At 42.4% G+C, this 19,153-nt stretch overlaps 1 protein-coding gene across 2 annotated transcripts in view; it reads right to left on the bottom strand.

The window, feature by feature from the left end:
• Positions 1-919: 919 nt before the first annotated feature.
• The window catches only part of NTN4 (netrin 4), a 97,572-nt gene continuing 79,338 nt past the window's right edge, over positions 920-19,153 (bottom strand). The window contains exons 6-11 of one of the 2 annotated variants that reach the window (XM_084629444.1): positions 16,204-16,417; positions 13,556-13,668; positions 11,019-11,087; positions 8,109-8,279; positions 2,800-2,950; positions 920-1,865 (exon numbers count right to left, since the gene is read on the bottom strand). In XM_084629444.1, coding sequence (XP_084485570.1) covers positions 2,814-2,950; positions 8,109-8,279; positions 11,019-11,087; positions 13,556-13,668; positions 16,204-16,417 — 704 coding nt within the window. In that variant the 3' untranslated portion in view covers positions 920-1,865; positions 2,800-2,813. Of the gene's footprint in view, positions 2,951-8,108; positions 8,280-11,018; positions 11,088-13,555; positions 13,669-16,203; positions 16,418-19,153 lie in introns of both variants that reach the window. The other variant, XM_084629443.1, reaches the window with a different exon arrangement.

The following is a 19,153-nucleotide window of genomic DNA, read 5'->3' as shown; positions in this document are numbered from 1 at the left end:
ACACCCAGGATGTGTATATCTAACGGAGGAGGTGTTACCTATAGAATAAAAAGAAAAGGAGTACTTGTGGCACCTTAGAGACTAACCAATTTATTTGAGCATAAGCTTTTGTGAGCTACAGCTCACTTCATCGGATGCACCGATGTAGCTCACGAAAGCTTATGCTCAAATAAATTGGTTGGTCTCTAAGGTGCCACAAGTACTCCTTTTCTTTTTGCAAATACAGACTAACACGGCTGTTACTCTGAAACCTATAGAGTAGTTCACCGCCTGTACCTTCTGGCCATTCCTTTTCAGTACCTGTGAATGATTTTACTTTTGTTTTGTTAGCTGTAGGCCTTTTTTGTTTGGTTTTAATTTCCCACAGCATCTTCCCTTTTCAGTTTCAAATGAGAGCTGGAGGGACAATGGGTTAGCGTGATTTGGATCATCACTGGCCTGGTATTCATGTGTAGCCACTCTCCAACTCAGGCTATTGCTTTTCTGTGAGTACCAGATTCTGGCCAAGTCTAAACGACATTAAGGATGAAATAACCCCAGTGCAGAGGGCCTACATTTGACACCCCTCAAAATAGGACAAAAATGTGAATTACATAGTACTTAGGCCTTGTGCTGATTCTTTGCACAAGGTCTGAATTTCACCAAAGATGAATTTCATCCGATGAAGTGAGCTGTAGCTCACGAAAGCTTATGCTCAAATAAATTTGTTAGTCTCTAAGGTGTCACAAGTCCTCCTTTTCTTTCTGCGAATACAGACTAACACGGCTGCTACTCTGAAACCAAAGAGAATAAAATTCTGCTGTACAATGGCTTTCTTTTTTCCTTGCATTGCGGGTGTCAGAACAATATTACTAGAGATGTAAATGAGAGTGAAAGATCAGGCTTTTGAAATCATATCATATTTATTACATACATGAGATATAAAAACAAATTACCAAAATAGCATCATTTTTGTGAGTCAACACGACCCTGAAAGAGAAATACATTTGTGAAGCAGATTGGCAGACTTGAATTTTTTTATGGCATTGCAGTTCCTCCTCTTTTTTCCCCTCATGCTCATAAACAGAATACACTTTATGTACTGAAGTTTAAAGATGGGTTACAGAAAAGGTATAATCTAGTGTTGGAAATGGCAATAACTGTGATATGTCCCATAAATTGCTGTTAAAATGGAAAATGGTCATATATACCGTAAATAAAAACACAGGGGAAAACAAATGTAATGTTCAGTTTTAAATACTAACATCGAAAATAAAATAAGCTCTAGATCTGCCATGAATTACGGGGCTGTGATATGTGAAACAGAGTTCTTTTCACTTAAAAAGTCCATCTCTTTGTCCGCAGGCAGAGTTCTTATCCTCTGGCAATTGCATTCTTGCTTCTTAGTCTCTTGTTCTCTATGCTGTTTGTGAAGTCTCATTATAGTCTATACCCATCGGGTTCAAACTCTGGTCTGAAATTGGGACTTCAGTGCAAGTACATTATCTTTCAGATTGCATCCTTGGATTCTCTGAGCGGTCAGTGCCAAGACCAAAGAGGACTATTCCCTTTATACCATTAATGTTGTCCACATTTAGGGGTCTTCTGGAGTGCTTCTGTTTCAATAGGTTGTTTGTAGGCCATCTTCACCCCTTTTTCTCTCAAACAACATTAAACTTGCCACACCATGAAGCGGCAGGTAGTAAAGTGCTTTATACAATGACATATTTACATTTGGATAGGATCAGTTTTAACACTTTGTGGACAAAACTTCACATACGCTGCACCTCTTTAGTAAAACAACATTGCTGACAAAGGGCTGGATTCGGCTCTTAGTTATTCTGGTGTAAACACAGAGTCATTCCATTGACTTCGACAGGTTCACACTGGTGTAAGTGAAAAAACAATTTGGCCCTAAGTTAAATCCTACACATTCCTTTAAAAGCATGCACAACTGTTTTTGATGATGGCACATCCTCATCAGACCTTGTGCTACTACAGAGTAACTGCAAATGACATGTTGCCAACAGAGCTCTCCCACTGATACAAACAATATTTCCAGTTCTATAGAAAGCTGTTATAAGTAGTGGGCCAAAGTCTGATCTTAGGGTCTGGCTATACTGCAATCATGGGATGTGACCACAGCTTGAGTTGATGTACCCAAGCTAGCTTTAATCTCGCTAGCTCAAGTACTGGAGTAGTGACACCACGGCAGGGCAGGCTTCAGTGTCGTTAGCCCTGCAAATCCAGGGTTGCAGACAGGTTTGTGCAGCATGAGCTGCTGCAGCTTCACTGCTCCAGGATCCGAGCTGTGGGGATTAGAGCTAGCTGTGTACTTTGGCCTGAGCTGCAATCACTCCCAATGACTGCAGTCAAGACTCAGTCACAGTACAGCAGTGTAAATACAGGGAACGCCCTCAACTTCACTGAAGATAGTCAGGATTTACACTGGTGTGACTGGCAGCAATTTTTTGTCCATCCTCTTTAGTTTGTGGGCATGATTTTCCTCTCATTTATGCCAATTTTATAGTGGTGTAACTTCACTGACTTCAGTGGAGTTACTCCACAATTACACTGGGGTATGTGAGATGAGAATCAGACCCTACATTTTTTTGAATGTAACATTGGCTCATATGTGCACCCTTCCAAAGCAGTTCCAGGAGAGTACACCAACACTGACCTGGAAGGCTTAAACGAGACAGAGCCTATGAATCGGAACACCACTCTACAAATTGGGCACTATTTTCTTACATTCCAGTTTTCATTTCAGAGGTCTTCTGTCTGTGAAGTTTGCATTTTGTGCATAAAGAAATGCCCTACCTGTTTGTGCACTTCTAGTTGCAGTCTCTTTTTAAAATCTCCAAGACTTTTCTTCCAAGAGCTGATTTCCACTGGTGTACAAAACTTTTCATATTGACTATCAGTCTCCCAGTCCGTACTTCCTCATGCCCTGCCACAAGGTATTCCAAGCCTGCAAATCATCAAAGTGGTCAGGGTTTGTATGGCAGAATGCTTAAAAAGATATCTACACTGAAAGTTAATATAAGTAGCTATTCTGAAGAAAAAAACCCTACATTTGTGTAGAAATACTGTATATAGAGAGAGATGCATCAAAGTCAGCCCTGTGCCCCAACTGACAGTGAGATCTGCATGAGATGCTGTTGTCAAGCTCTGAATCTGGTGGTGACTTACACTATATAGGCAAGTGGCATGTGGGAAGAGCTGTGGAGATAGAGGAGGTGCTGGGTAAAAGGTGCTCATTTTCATACCCTCTCTTTACAGACTTAATAGAAGTTGCTGGGTTAAATTCACTCCTGCGCAGCCAGCATAAGGTTTAGGCATTACTCAGACCCCACTTAAATTCTCAAATTAGGGCATATGTGGGACATAAATGATCCACAGGCTTCATGTTGACCTTCTTCTGCACAGGGGCAGATTTCATTCCTGTTGAGCCCCAGTTGTCCATGCAAAGCTGGCATGGCATGTGTACAACTTGTCTAATGTGTGTGTGTGTGTATACATGTCATAAAGGTGGCATTAAAGGGGAAAATCAGGTAAATATTTCCATGCCACTATTTTTAGCTCTACAGCTAAAGGTGAATTAAGGCTCATAATTTAAACAGATTAGAATAGTGTAGCCTAGCAAAGCAGTTATTCTCACCAATAATGAATGAAATTATCTATCAGGTTTTAGATATTTAAAAATACAGGATCTGCTGCAGATCAGTAAGGCAAGTTCCATATGTATTCCTCTCCTGTCATGGACATCCACAGCTGCAGGTTAAGTGCCTTTAGGAACCCAATTAGCTATGAGATACTCCAAATGAGGCAATGGGGCTAGTAGAAGAACTGGAATGAGCACCTGGAGGGTGCCTGAGGGCTTGCATTCAAACCAAAACGTGCTTCATTAAATTCTGCCTCACCCAGACATTTCAGAGATATGTTAGCAGCGTCCTTCAAAAATCTTGCCTGAATTCTAGATGCTTCCAAAATCCAGTGAAACGCAGTGACATAGAATCCTGGTACATGGCTCCATCACATGCTTTTGATGCCACAGGCCTGATTCTGAACTCACCTGATTTTACACAGGTGTAACTCTGTTCACTGCAGTGGAATTGCTTAATTTATACCAGATTACTGGCTCTGGCACTGATTCAGGAAGGTGCTTAAGCACGTGCCAGACTTTAAACACGGGAGCAGTCCCATTGAACTCAATGCGGTGACTCACATGCTTCAAGCTAGGCACATGCTTTCTGAATACCTTGTTGAGTCAGGGCCAGTGGGGGCAGAATGAGGCCCTAGCTGTTTCATATAAGGCTGCAAGTTATGTGAAGAAACACTGGGCCAGATCCTGAGGGCCCACAGGAATCTAAAAGCTGTCCTAGCCGGGTAGCTGAGGATTCTCCTGGAGTCAGGGGATGGTGATGATTATTCCTATTTATATTATGATAGCACCCACAGGCCCCAGCCAAGCTCAGGACCCCATTGTGCTAGGGGCTGTACAACACAGAGTAATGGACAGCTACAGCTAGTGTAAAGATGGCATAGTGGGCTCTGCACTAGACTCTCCTGGCTCCCCCAACCATCGTAGGGAGTGTTCCAAAGGTAGAATGTCAGGGGTGTGGCTGCTCTAACTTGTCCCAGCCAGCCTCAAGATCTGGACAAGAGAAAGCTGGCTTAGAGCCATCTTTGCCACCTATAACTCCCTAGGCACAGCTGCGGATTTAGCCCAAAGTAGATAGTGTTATTTTTAACAGGCGAAGACCATTTTAAAAGTATCAATTCCACAAGTAAAGGGGACACAGATATTTATATAATTTGATACAATTTACTATCTGTTACATCTGAGTTTTTGGGCAAAGGCAGTCATCTTTCTGTAAGGTAAACACAGGATACATATCACAGTATGGCTATTTGCAGAGCACTCACTATGGCTGTATCAACATTTTTGTTAGAAACATCATTTTTCAAAGGATCATAAAATCTCTCTAGAGGAGGCAGCTTGGTATGACGCTCTGAGTATGGGAGCAAGTTTTTTTTTATTTAGCAGTTGATGTTGTAGACTTGCTTTTTTTTAAAAGCTGCTCAGCTGTCTTCATGCAAATACAAAAATAAAACAAAAACACTTCCTTAGATGTCTCATTCTGTTCTTCAAGGTTGTGAATTTCATCTCAAATTCCTTGCTTTTAGTTGTGAGGAACTCTGTTATTTTCCTATGTTTGGCAGTGCTGCAATTAGGAAGTGGAGTCTGCTTCCTTGAAGGTGATTGAGACACTTAAATCTTCTGTGTTTACTGTCTTCTTAGTTCACTTCGGTGTGTGTGTTGGAAATATTCCTTGTAGGAACTCAGCTAGCTTATCATCTGAGCACCAGGGTGGTGCGATTTGATGAGTGTTTTTAGATTTTCTGGCTGGAAACTCTAAGATCCAAGCCGCTGCTCCGTATTGCTGGGACAGAATGAAAACATGATATTTTTACACTATTTTTCTCTCTTTCTACTTTGATCTCTTTCGTGTTTTAGGAGATGTTGTTATCTGAGAAGTTATGTGTGAGGAAATCATTTCATGTCTGCTTTGACTTTTTTGTCCTGCTGTTCGTGGTTTTTATTGATCTGAAGGTTATAGTTCCTACACTAAGAGAAGAGTAAATGGGTCATTTAACTTACAAATGCAATACTGCCAACTGGCCAAAAATTAAATTTCAGATTCTTTTTTACTTGCCTTCTAGTTTGTGGGTGTGAACAGTGCATTTGGTTCATGCTTTCAAGTTTTTCTTCATGACCATGAGGGCTAGAAACTTACTATTTTTAAAATGAAAGCTGAGATTCTTTTGCAATCACAGGACTCCAGGAGCTGGGGCATTAAGAAAAACATCAGCTATCACAAGACTACAAATAAAAGCCTTGATCCAGTGATGAGCTCCATGGAAGCAGATCCCTGAGCCTGCAGCAGAGCTTTGTGTTGGTACAGGGTCTTCTCATGCTATCTCATTGAAGAATCAGGGCCTTAGACCCTTTTCCTGCTTAGGGAATATTTGTAAGTATATCACTATTTCCTTAAATTTATTCATTACTTGAACTCATTCAATTAATTTTAAAAAGTGTTTTTACAGTATGGATGGATTGCAAACAATTCACCCAATATTGGATGGTTTGTCATTGTGTAACTCCAGGTTTACACTTGCATAAAACTGGAGTAGGACAGTGGTGGATCAGGGCCACAAAACTGAAAATCTGAGCTATGTTGCTTGTGATTGGCCACATAAGTCATAGAATTGGCTCTGTTCCATGATTGGAAGTATATACAAATACGTGTGTGCAAAATTAAAGCGTAGTTTCCATGGGCGTACACTCATTTTGCTTTTCACAAACATTTTTGATAGGAAAATTTTCAAATGCTCCCATAAAGATGAACACAAAAGGGGCACAAGAGTAGCTGAAGTGAATGTGCTATCAGAGATGACAGAGGTATTTGTCTAATGGTTCTCCCTGACAGACCACATCCCCAGAGTGAGCAGATGTTTCTCAGTTCTTATTTCAGCATGCAGCAATTTAATTGCTACTAAGCTTCACCTATTGAAAACTAACATAGGTAAGAGCAATTTGCACATTTACATAAATTTACAATTGATGTGTACCAAATGCAGGTTTTTGAATACTTGCCTCAGAGAACGCATCTCCGACTCTTCTTAGATGTCTGAGTAGCAGCTATATTAATTCACTCTGTGTTTGGCCTTTAATTTGGTGAAATACAGAGCTAGATTCTCTGCTGGTATGAATTAGTAACGTTTCACTGAAGTCAATAGATTTTCACTGTTTTACACCAGTTGAGTATCTGAACTATAATATTCTTTGTTCTTCAACCCTAATGGAGTTTCTTCAGCTTTATACCAGTAGAACTGAGATCAGAAAATCGCCTTTCCTGTTTGCCTTTGCTTTGCATATGGAAACATTAAGAACCTGTATCTCTTGCATTAAAATGTTTATGAATTTTTGCGACAATCCAAGGTCTTATGTGCTTAAATAATAAACTTAAGCATAGGGATGCTGATTCACCCTATCCCCTGTACCATGAGAAGTATATTAGAAAGAATTCCTAAGTACATCTCTCCCACCTTCTGTCTACTAGGTTCGAGGCCAAACACTGAGCAATATTTCTAACGACGACAAAAGATTGCAAAAATCTCCACAAGGTAACCTTTTTGAGTGATCTGATGTCTTACAGTAATAATCTTGCAGATGACCTTCTTCTCACTTAGTGAAAAATCTTCCTATTGCTAAATCTTCCTATTGTAAAGGAATCCTCAGTATTGGAATCTACATTTTGTTCAGGTAACCCCTAAAATTATATGCAAACATTGTAAAAAGAAAATGTTTCCCTTAAATTAGTTACTAGCTGATCGCTTGTCTTGAATAGTAAAAAAGATAGTTTAGGTGGATTTTAGTTTCTCTCTACTGAAAAATTCTGCCTCTGAATTTCTTGATTCCTGTGATGATCAATGCACTGTTTTATCAGCATTGATTACACTTCATTTGAAACCTAAACAGCTGTTCACTGAAAGAAGATGAGCAAAGATGATGAAGCTAAAGCTTCCCACTCACCCCCAAAAGAAAGAGCTTCTTCCATGTCATTTTAGCCTAAATTAATTCAACACTACTTTTGAAGAAGACATTCTAGGTGTGCGCTCCTTTGAGAGAAAGCTATAACAGTAGAACAGTAATTTGACCATATCTAGAACTGAAAACTTGAACATGTTATTATGGATCTAAAGCAAAATTAGATTTGAAAAGAACTCTATCTTGTAGGTGCCTGGCTCAACATGCAGCTGCTTTCAGTAGTGAGAGCAGTGAGTGACTGTGGATTAGCTATGTAAAGCTGTACTACTGTAATTCTGCTTTACAAATAGCAGTTTCACACTTCACAACATGTGAAGTGAATAAGGATTTTCTATACCAAATAAAAGTATTCCACTGAGACTGCTCTTGGGGTTTAAATGATGGAGTAAAATCCAGTGTCTTAGTGCAGGACTATAAATTAAATGCACTGGAGGATGGGGTGGAGGAACGAGGAAGAAATCAGTATAAACTTGATGGGGACATACTTTTCACAGAGTCAAAGCCATATACCTACCAGGATTAAGAATTGGACAGGTGCAGCCTCTGTTAGTCCAGGATTCCGGATAGAGAGTTCGCTTTCCTCGCAGAATCTTAAACTTTGTTGATTTCAATACTTTCTTGATCTTCACGTTTACTTCTGCATGGGAGCCTTTGTCGTGGGCTGATAAAATCTTTGCTTTCACCACTGGGAGGGCACAATTTCAAAAGCAGCAATAGATAAAATGGTCACATCCACCTCTCTTTCTACTGCAGTGTTGAGTAACACAGCTAAAGTGACTCTACACTGCAGAATTAGCCCGAGAGTTTACATATTTAGGCTGAGACTGTGTGGGTTTGTCTCCACTGCAGTCGCAGGGTGTGATTGCAGCTCAGACCTAAACTAGCTTTAATTTAGCTAGCATGGATAGCTGTAGCAGTGAAGCTGCAGCTGCATGGGCTTCAGCTGCGGCTGAACAAGATCCCTCAGCAGTTCTCGCAGGCTAGTCCTCACCAACGCGAGTGTTGCCTTAATTTCACTGCTCCAGGACTTGAGCTAGCTAGATTAAAGCTTGCTCAGGTGTGTGCACTTGAGCTGCAATCACACCCTGTGACTGTAGTGTAGCCGTACCCTGCAAGTCGTACTGTCAGACTAGTGACATGCAGAAATCAATACTTTGCAGTTGCTGGACAGAACGCTGGGTTAGTTTTATTTGAACAGTAACTGTGCCAGATGCCCGCCCATCCTGAAGACCAGTGGGTAAGGAGATGCTGAGTGGCCTGACTTTCGAAATGCTCCCATGGAGGTCAGTGGGAACTGCTGCTTTTTCTGCACTTTTGTTCAGCTTCAATATACTTTTAGAAACCAAACTTTAGGCTCCTGCTTTTGCAAACCTTGGTCGAGGCACACGAAGTAGAATGACAGGTGTCTGAACAGCACCCCACCCCAACAATCCTGCTCATCTCTAGCTACCAACGCTCCTGCACATGTCCGAGTAATGAAACTAAAACAGGAGGGCCACTGCCCACTGGCGTTTGGGCTTGCCGATGCCCAGAGTCACCCCCACTTTCTTCTCACAGCAGATCTTTTCTCCTCTTACACTGGGGAGCCAGGAGGCTGGGATGGATGTCTGCCAGCCGTACAATGCAGAGCAGTGTCTCCATACCTGTGAACCGGTTTCTCTTTCTGCACTTTGTGTTGTGAACAAAACCTGCTGGGTATATCTCTGCAGGCTCTGGAGGTGTGATTCCCAGCTTGGGTAGACATACCCGCACTACCTCTGATTGAGCTAGTGCACTAAAAATAGCAGTGTAGTCATGGTAGTGCAGGTGGGGGGTTGGGCTGGCTGCCTGAGTACACTCCTAGGGTCTCAGTCAGGATGGCACTTGGGCAGCTCGCCCATCCTGTTGCCCACACAGCCGTGGCTACACATACACTGCTATTTTCAGTGAACTAAGATTGATCAAAGCTAGCTCATGTACATCTACCCGAGCTGAAAATTACACCTACAGCTGCAGTGTGGACATACCCGTACAGTCCTGCTGCTATGCTACGCAGGCTGCTGCAGAAATGACCTCTAGGAGAGCCGTGATGCCGGGGATGGTATTTAACAGCTTCTTATGATGTTGCTTTATTTAGAGACCATATTAAAAAATATAAGAAGATCCCCCTTCTACACTGCAGCCCCTCACTTCACGCTTATGATGAACCCTACAATTCAGCTGTTGTCTCTGTAATTTAGCTGACACCCTGCAACACTGAGTAATGAAAGGGTGGGAGGCCTGAGTGCACTTCAGATAAGATTTATGAAGTTGTTTTTTTGCTTTTATTTCTTATCTTTGGCTAGATTAAACACTGTCACTATCGCAGTCAGGAAGCAAAGCAAAGCAGAGATGGATTTTTTTCTAATACCGCTAAGCCAGGGCCATATTTCAGTGACATGCGGCCCCTTGAACTTTTCTTTGTGGGTCACTGCGCAGTCTGTAATGGCATGGATTATCTCTCAATGCATTTTAAACTCTAGCACGGGACAGAGCAGGTGCAAAAAAGTTTGAAAGCTCATGAAATGAAGGGAGTGTTATACAAAGAATTCCTTCCCCTGCACGGTATAAAGGAGACAGTTCACTGGTATTCAGCTGCACGGCTCACCATAGACAATGTTTTCTCCTTACTCCTTTAAGTCTCAATAACAAATGCTCTTGTTGAGAGGGTGCCAGTCCTTAGGAGTGAATGCTTAAGGGTTGGCAGAAGAGTCTTCTCAGTGAATGGTCTGTGCCCATGGAAATCACTCCCTCTTGTGAGTTATCAGAGCTCAGAGCTGGTGGCCTCTAAGCAATGGTGCAGGGTGGACCTTTTGGACAAGGTCTTCCTTTTAGTATTGGTCCTTCAGCCAAGGGGATTTTCTAGTGGTTAGTGGGTGGATAATAGAGTAGGACACTTGATTATGCTTGGCCGTTATGCATAGTGTATATATGAGGGTGTGTGTGTGTGTGTGTGTTTATAATTATATATTTTGTGCATTGCCTATATACTGTGGCAACTTGCATCAAATAAAGCTCCTGTCCTGTGTTTCTTGTGCACCCAGTCCTCCCACTGAAAATCAAGACATGCCGGGTAGAGTTCCAAATTTGTAAATAAACAAGTAATTTTCTCTATAATTGCTCCTTGAAAATTATCTTGGGTATAATCAGAACACAGGCAAACTGGGTGTCTGCCAAGTGATGTGCCCAGTGAGTGTTCATGGGAATCCACCTCTGATACTTGGCTTTTCCTGTAAGTTGCAATAAGAGAGGTAAATTTTATGACATCCTTTCTTCAGCTTTTGCTGTTTTAATTCATTTTATGGGCTAAGCACCAGCTATGCTGTTCTTACAGTCTTACACAGACTCCTCAAACTGCCCATTATGTGCCAACAATAACCCAACCCAACAAGAATATGTAACTCACCATATGTGTATTTCATTCCACAGAAGACCTTGGGATTCCCTAAAACTTGTTCTTTGCATTCACATTTACCTGTGGAAACAAACCAAACCAAACGTGTCTCATGGATGGTACTCCAAAGATTGAAACGTACAGCAAAGGGAGGGGATGGACTGGACCAAGGGGTGACTAATGGGATATAGAGCCTTTCACTCCAGTACTGTTCGTTTAGATCAGCCTGAGTGGGTAGAGACGGGGACTGGGGTGAAATCCTTGCCTCATTGAAGTTAGGGAGAGTTCTGCTATTAACTTTGCTGTGGCCTGGATTTCATCCCTTGTCCTTCTCTCACACTAGCCTTACATGGTGTAACTCCATTGACCTCCCTTGAATGACTTTGCTTCACAGTTGAGTAAGTGAGAGGAGAATCAGGCCAACAAAGTCATTACCCAATGATTGCCTCTTCAGTGGTTTTTGTGAGAGGATTTTGAGGGCTCCATCACTTCCCAGCAGACATGAGGCACATCTTAAAAGAACAACTCACCACCACCATTTGCAGCCTTGTACAGGGAGCGAAAACGCAAAGGCTGCAGGCATTGGTAACCAAGCGCCAGACCCAGGCAGACTGCATGGGCAAATGGTTACTTGTATTTTCATTAACACAACTCTGCCCATAACAAGGTTTGAAAACACCCACAGAACACCAGGCGAGACATAACTGAGCATCCGTTTCCCTAGCACATGCCCATCTCCCCAATTTTGAAAAGCACTCATTTGATGGACGCACAAGCTCGTCTTTCAGAACATCCAAGCTACCTTTAATTAGATGTCAAGTTTATTTATTTTAAAATTGGAATCTTCCAACTTTTACCTTTTAATAATATAAACTCTCCAACCTCCCACCGGCCCTGGCTCTGTGCCACACAAGGATTCCCCTGCACCAAAGGAATGCTCAGTTGGGGAGATCCACCAGCTATCCACCCCATTCGTGCCATAGGAGTGAGGCAAGGAGTCCTGAGCCCAAGGACTTCCCAGTATAGCTCGCTCCTCTGCAGTACAGTCTTATAGTGCTGCCATTTGTTTGCCAGGGTTTTCATTTTAAGCCCCTGAACCAGCAATGCACTTAAGCAGGAGCTTAATTTTGTGCCTGTGTGTAGTACCACATTGACATCAACTACACTTGATCACATGCTCAAAGTTAAGCATAGCGCTTAATTATTTTTCTTGGTCAAGGCCCAACCCCCTATCTTCAGGAGGTCAGCTGAAAATTGGGTTTCAGGAGGTCAGCTAGAAAACTGAGCTCCAGGTTCAGAAGATCTTAGCCTAAGAGGAAGTAGTTTTTGCATAAAATCTGATGGGAGGGGAAAAAATACCACCTTTCTATTTTGAATTACAGTATAAAAATAAGAAGTGAGTCTTTTCTGATTCTATCTTTGCATTTGTACCAGTCAAAATTTGCTTAAAATAAAATGTTGCAGATGGTTATTCTGTATTTGGCTGATTAATTGCTATTGTGCTCTTGAAATAAAAAAAATTATTTAAAAGTCTCATTGACAGACACTAGGGTTTTTTCTCCCCACTTAATGTGTCCTCAGAATTTTTATCATGCAATTCAGTGCACATGCAGAAAGTGGCACTTGCACTAACTTGATAAGATAGAATGACTTTAGGAAGAAGGTGTACTGTCAATCTGCAAAACACAAAGGCCCAAGTTGTGGAAACCTTCTGCTGGTGAATGCTTACTCACAAAAGTAGGTGCACTGAAGTCATTAAGACTAGTTATGTGAATAAGTGCTCACAGGCAGAGGAGATGCACAATCAGGCCACACTGCCTACTAATTTTCATATGGTCCAGCAATGTTTCACAACACTTTTTAGGAGGACAAGTGGAAAATAACTTCTCCAGTTGAAATCATAGCTGGACCATGAGGTAGTCTGTAACCATGTCATCAACCACAACAGCTTCCAAACTTCATATGATAGTCTGAGAAAATTATTGTGTTGTCACTCTTGTTTTAGAAACTCCCTAATTACATATCTAATTCATCTGGGCAATATCATATTCTTCAAATAACTTTATCATCAATTTACCCAACAGAATATAACAGCTCTGGGAAAATATCACATAAAGGAGTTATTAAAAACAAAGTAAAAGAAAAGAGCATTTAAAAGTATTCTGATGTAAATGTGCAAAAGCCCGAGAATTCAGAGCTCAGGATGAAAACCCAGGCAGATACTCAAACTATCAACCCCTACACAAGCTATCAGCCCCTACACACAGATTTTAAGATGGGACTGTCTGCCTAGACTTTAGATATCCTTGTGTATGTGGGTCGAAGTCAGTCTTTCAATGTTCCTTAGGCTTTTTTTTTTTTGGTAGTTGAACAGTACTGAATGTTGGACATTACATTCCTCGCTACCACCATTGCTAAGGCATTAATCCAAAGCAACGCTCTGCTGCATTTTCACAAATCACTTTAAAAGACCCTTTTCTGGTTCATTAGGAACAATCTCTTAGTAATAGGAGGGGAGATAAGAAATATGTTTGAATCAGCTATCTCACCTGAATGCCGGAGAGCAGAGAATCCTTGTTCGTCCTCCCATCCCCAAGCTGGCTCACTCTCGTTAAACACAGAGCGGAAATCAGAAATTTCATGATGCCAGACTATGTCTGCACTGTTGTAATAAAGGGAAACTGTGAGGCATTTCTCATGGAATCAATAGAAAATACCACAAATTCAAGAAAATTATTACACACAATGAATAGTCCACTTTTCAGAAATTTACCATGAAGTTTCTCCAGATTTATTGGTATTGTAAAACACACAAAAATGAATAGTTTTAGACAGTGACAGCTTGATCATTGTAAACTCCCAGATTTGTGTTATGGATCCACATTTGGTATAAAATATATATTTAAGAATTTGTATGTAATATATAATCTCAGTGAATATACAAGGTCCACAGAAGGATCTGTCTGTACAGCTCAGAGACTCACAGACTTTAAGGTCAGAAGGAACTATCATGATCATCCAGTCTGACCTCCTGCACAATGCAGGCCATAGAACCTCACCCACTCACTCCTGTATTAGTCCCATATCATCTGGCTGAATTACTGAAGTCCTCAAATCATGATTTAAAGACATCAAGTTACAGAGACTCCACTGTTTACACTGCTTTAAAGCTGCAAGTGACCTGTGCCCCATGCTGCACAGGAAGGTAAAAAAACCCAGAGTCTCTGCCAATCTGATCCAGGGAAAAATTTCTTCTTGACCCCAAATATGGGGATCAGTTAGACCCTGAGCATGTGGGCAAGACCCACCAGGCAGACACCAGCCAGCCTGGCCTAGAGATGGCAATTGGTAACCTAGGCCTCCTGAGATGGTTTGATTTAAAATATGTTCTTCTCTAGCATACAAGCTAGGGCTTGACGTTGGTCCATTTAAGTCAACGAGACATTTGTGATTAACTTTAATGGGAACAGGACTTCAATCTTCCTTCAAATGTATGGAACCCCCCTACCGCACAAAAATTTTAAGAACCTGAAAGTACCAGCACCAGATGTCAGGAAGGGGAGTCATATGTCATGACTAAGGCTATGATTTAGTCACGGAGGCAGTGGAAGTCACAGAATCCGTGACTTCCAGTGACCTCTGTGACTTCAGTGGTGGGAAACTGCAGGGTTGCCCACTGGCAGCAGGCCGTAGGGTACCCCGCAACTCCTGGCCACCACAGGCGGTGGGGGAACCCTGCAGTGGCTGGGGGAACCCCAAGCTCCCGGCCGCTGTGGGTGGCAGGGGAACCCCAAACGCCCAGTGGCTGTGGACAGCCAGGGAAACCGTGAGCTCCCAGGTGGCAGGGGCGGCTGGGGAACCCCTGAACTTTCTGGCAGCAGTGACGGGGGAACCTCTGAGCGCCTGGCAGCATGGGCAGCGGGGGAACCCCTGAGCTCATGGGTGGCGGAACCCTTGCAGCTCCTGGCCACTGCAGACAGTGGGGGTATCCCTGAGCTCACGGCAGGCAGGGGAAGCCCCGAGTTTGTTGGCGGCAGTGTTCCCAAGCTCCCAGCAGCCACGGCCCCCGGTGCTGTGGGTGGTGGGGGTACCCCACAGTCCCCAGCTGCTGCTGGTGGCTCCTAGCCCCTGCGCAGCTTCCCCCGCTTCAGGCGGTATGGGGATCCACAGATCCCCATTTTGTCACAGATATTTTTAGTAAAAGTCCCATTGAAGGGACAGTCACGGCTTCTTTTTTCTTTGAATTTTTCTTTTTCGTCTGTGGCCTGTCCATGAATTTTACTAAAAATATCTGTGACAAAATGTTAGGCTTAGTCATGACCCATGATACTATAATAAAATGGGCCATTCTCCTGACATATTATTGTTAATAACTTAAACGTATTTCTAACCCAAGATCCTGCTTCCGTATCCCATAAAACTGTGACTGGCTGAACTCTGAGGCCCTACAATATAATAAATATAAATATGGTAGGGCAGTACATCCCCTGTGCATATGCACATCAGGGTGGACGGATTTCCTCCTGGGCTCCATGGAAACTACTTTGATGGTCATCCATGGGCTCTGTGTTCCACATGGGCACAGGAAGAGGGGACACAGGAGGGGCACCAGTGAGTCAAGGATTGGCTAAGTTTTACAGCACCACCCATGTTCAGCCCTGCTCTACTAACTCTCTGGCTCCCCTCTGGGACTGCTATAGAGCAAGGCAACCCAGACAATGGCAGCACAGCTCCAGCTACTGCCCTGCTGTCACAAGGGGATAGTTGGGCCAGTAAAGAAACACAGCGGGGCAGCCATCCATGCAGATAGTTTCTTCTTCCATGTATCTAGATGGCTCCTTCCCTGTGGCTCCTCTAGAACTGAAGTCTTGGAAGGTATTGTCCCCTGCTAACCCTGCAGACAGCAAAAGCCCTCCCATCAAACGCCATGAGATGTTTCGCAGGAAACTGTGCCAGGTAATCAGATGGAGCATTTAGTCTTCTCTGACTCTGTCCAATAGGTGTCTCCATAGGAGGAAGCCAATCTGGCTCAGTATCCATTTATAAATTGTGTGTAACATCAGGTTTTCTGTAGTACCAATCCAAACAATAAGGTCTATCTAAAATAATCAACACTTATTGAACATACCTGGGATATGAAGGTCCATGATCTATTTGCATTTGTGAGTCTAGAGAAATAGCATGTCTGTCCACGCACCTGCTGATGCAGTCACCAGTGAGTGGGTCACAGCTTCCAGCACAGTCACACGGTCTGCAGCCATACTCTCCAAAGCCCCAGTATCCCACCATACACCGGTCACACTGAGGACCTGCCACTCCAGGTTTGCAGGGGCAGTCACCGTTGCTGGGGTCACAGAAGGTATTAGTGCTGAAAGGAAGCATGGCTGATCCAACTGGGTGGCAGGAACACACTGCAGTACAAAGCAGGTACATCATGTAAGTGTATTGGTGTTGGAAAGCTAGCAATGCTAGATATGAATGCAGAGCAAACAGATTAGCTCACCCAACGCATGGGTGAACTGGATGTGCTTATTATTTCACACTACTGGGGAGCGAGGACTAGTAGGCTGACATAGTTACCAGAGGAAATATGTTTGCTACATTACTGAAAGTTTACCCAGAGTTGCTGGACTGGCACAACACAGACATTTTCCAATCATTACATGAAATGTGACCTGACAATAAAGCAAAACTTTTGCTTGAAATAGTGTGAGACACATGCCAAACCTCCTGCGGTTCTAATAATAATCATGTTGTTTCTGGACTTTATTCTCCTTACTTGTATGAACCTGACCAGAGGAATTCCCTCTAGAAATGACAAGACTTTAACTTCTGTTGTATTATAATTAGTCAAGCTAGCTTGGTTTCGTGTCATGTTTTGCCAAAAGTGAAAAGTACTACGTCAGTTAGCTTATAACTCCAGGGCCCCAATTCAGCAAGGTACTTAAGCACATGCCTAACTTTAAAGTTTGCACCGAAGTACCTTGTTGAATCAGGACTTGGATCATTATTGTATATTCTACAAAAAAGAATCCTAACACAACTGCTTTCTTAAGTAACAATTCATGATTCTCTTGCTGCAAGAAGCTTTGAAAAAGTCATTTTAACTTAGATGAGTGATGGGTAAAATTTAGTTATTTTCTGGCATTTAAAAACAAAGTGGCTATTTTGAAATGCTGAATAAAAAATGAGGGCACTGATAACAAAGGGTCAGGCTGTATACAAACGCCATCCAGCTCTTGTACAGACCTTTAAACATGGATTTTTCTGCGTTTGTGTAAGGTTTTGTTGCCAAAAAACTGAAAAGACTCATTGTTATTATTGAACAAGGAAAGGGTCCTCTTCACTCTTCTTCCATTTTCCTCTTCCCTGCTAAACAGCCTCACATTGCAGCTTCTCTCCATTTGCATGGAAAGAGCTAGATGTGGCTCTTTCTGAAGACCATCAGAGTGGGTCAATGTGGCAACCACAGGGATTATTAGAGAGCAAGGTGACGTTTTTCTTCTTGGGGAAAGAGAGGGGGCGGTTTGGACAAATCCCACATTCCAGAATGAAAAAATTTGGAGGAATCTCTACATAGGAAGGGGTTGGACTTCTTCTCCCCTTTAACATGTTTTTCCATCTGTAATCTAGGCCTCCCTTTGCTGTCGCTGGCATCCAACATACAGAGGGCTGGAAAAGTTTTAAATAGGGGATTTTTTTTTCAAGGGGTTTTTTGTTTTTTTTTTGGGTGCAAATTCAAATACCAAAAAATTTAGGCTGAAAACCAAAATAATTTGATCTGGAAACACCTGGCTGGGGTGCCTCATGGGGCTTGTCATTTGGATGCCTCATGCTCTCATTCTCCATTGTAGTCTGGGGCTCCCTGGTCAGATGCATTACAGTCCCATGGTGCATTACAGTCTTCTGAGAGAGGGGAGGCTGTATATCATGGGAGTCCCTAGCTGTGGTGCACCATGGGAGATGTAGTCCAGCCAGGGAGCCCAGCCCATACAGGAGAATTGGGACATGAGTCAACCGAATGGCAAATCCATTAGGCACCACAGTATCATTTCCAAAGCTAAATATTTCAGTTTTCAGGCATTCTTTTTTTGACAAAAAAAAATCAACATTTTTCACAGAAAGTGAAAATTTTCATTTATCCAAAACCGCAAATTTCTATCAAAAACAGTTTGGGCAGAACGTTTTCAACCAGCCAAGGGGTTTTTCCTTTCCTGCTGTGGAGGCAGTACAAAGAAAGGCACTATATAGAGCACAGCCATGCTTTGCCTTAGAACACTTATTGTTATGCACGTATCTTTGATTCTGACATGATGACGTTTTTGTGGTTTCCAGAAATTCCAGGTTTTGACGTATCTGAACTGCAGTTTTAACATACTAAGTCAGCCTTTAATATTGGCACTCAATTGACAGTACTGACTGTGGCTCCAGAATGTTTGCAAAAAAAACCCCAAAACCCAACAACGCCAAAATAAATAAAATAACCCCCGCTCCGCCCCTTCTTTCCCAAACAAAATATAATTATAGAAAATAAGATTAAAAATCCTCTCCACAAACTGCATAACTAGCTGCAGGCAATAGACTCCAGTACCTCTAATAGCATAGTTTTCAGCAGTGCTCACTGAGGCTCGCATATCTTTCTCCTCAAGGCTGTCAGGTATTTTACACTTGACACATGCATCCGAACGTGCTATTTTCTTACTTGATGCCATGGATATTTATGGAATTTCTCAACCCCCTTAGGGGGAAAGAAAGTGTCCTACACTCTTCTGGTCTCATGCACTCAATGGGCTAAATTTACCAGTGACATACATGGATTCAACTCTGCTGAAGTCAATGGAATTGTACTGCCTTAGGCCAGGGATGAATCTGGTCGAGTATGTTACATTTTAGCCAAAATTTTCTCCATTTTTTCCTAAGAGCTGCAGTTTGGAGACCCAGTTCCCATCACTTAATGGACTCTGCAATACCATGGCTAGCAGCTAAAATTACTCCTTCGAAAGCTGTTAGCAAAGATCCAGTCTGAGCATAAGAGGGAACTTGACTGAATCAGAGAGGCACATTTAGATGATTTTATTTTTAACTTCCATATTACAACCCAGTAAGTGCCAAATTTTCAAAGACCCCTCATCCTCACATTTGCTCAC

This window comes from Lepidochelys olivacea (genome assembly GCF_965140295.1).
Source record: "Lepidochelys olivacea isolate rLepOli2 genome assembly, chromosome: 1".
NCBI classification, from domain to species: domain Eukaryota; kingdom Metazoa; phylum Chordata; order Testudines; family Cheloniidae; genus Lepidochelys; species Lepidochelys olivacea.
Note: the sequence above shows the minus strand (reverse complement) of the source record. Positions and strands in the feature narration are given on the sequence as shown.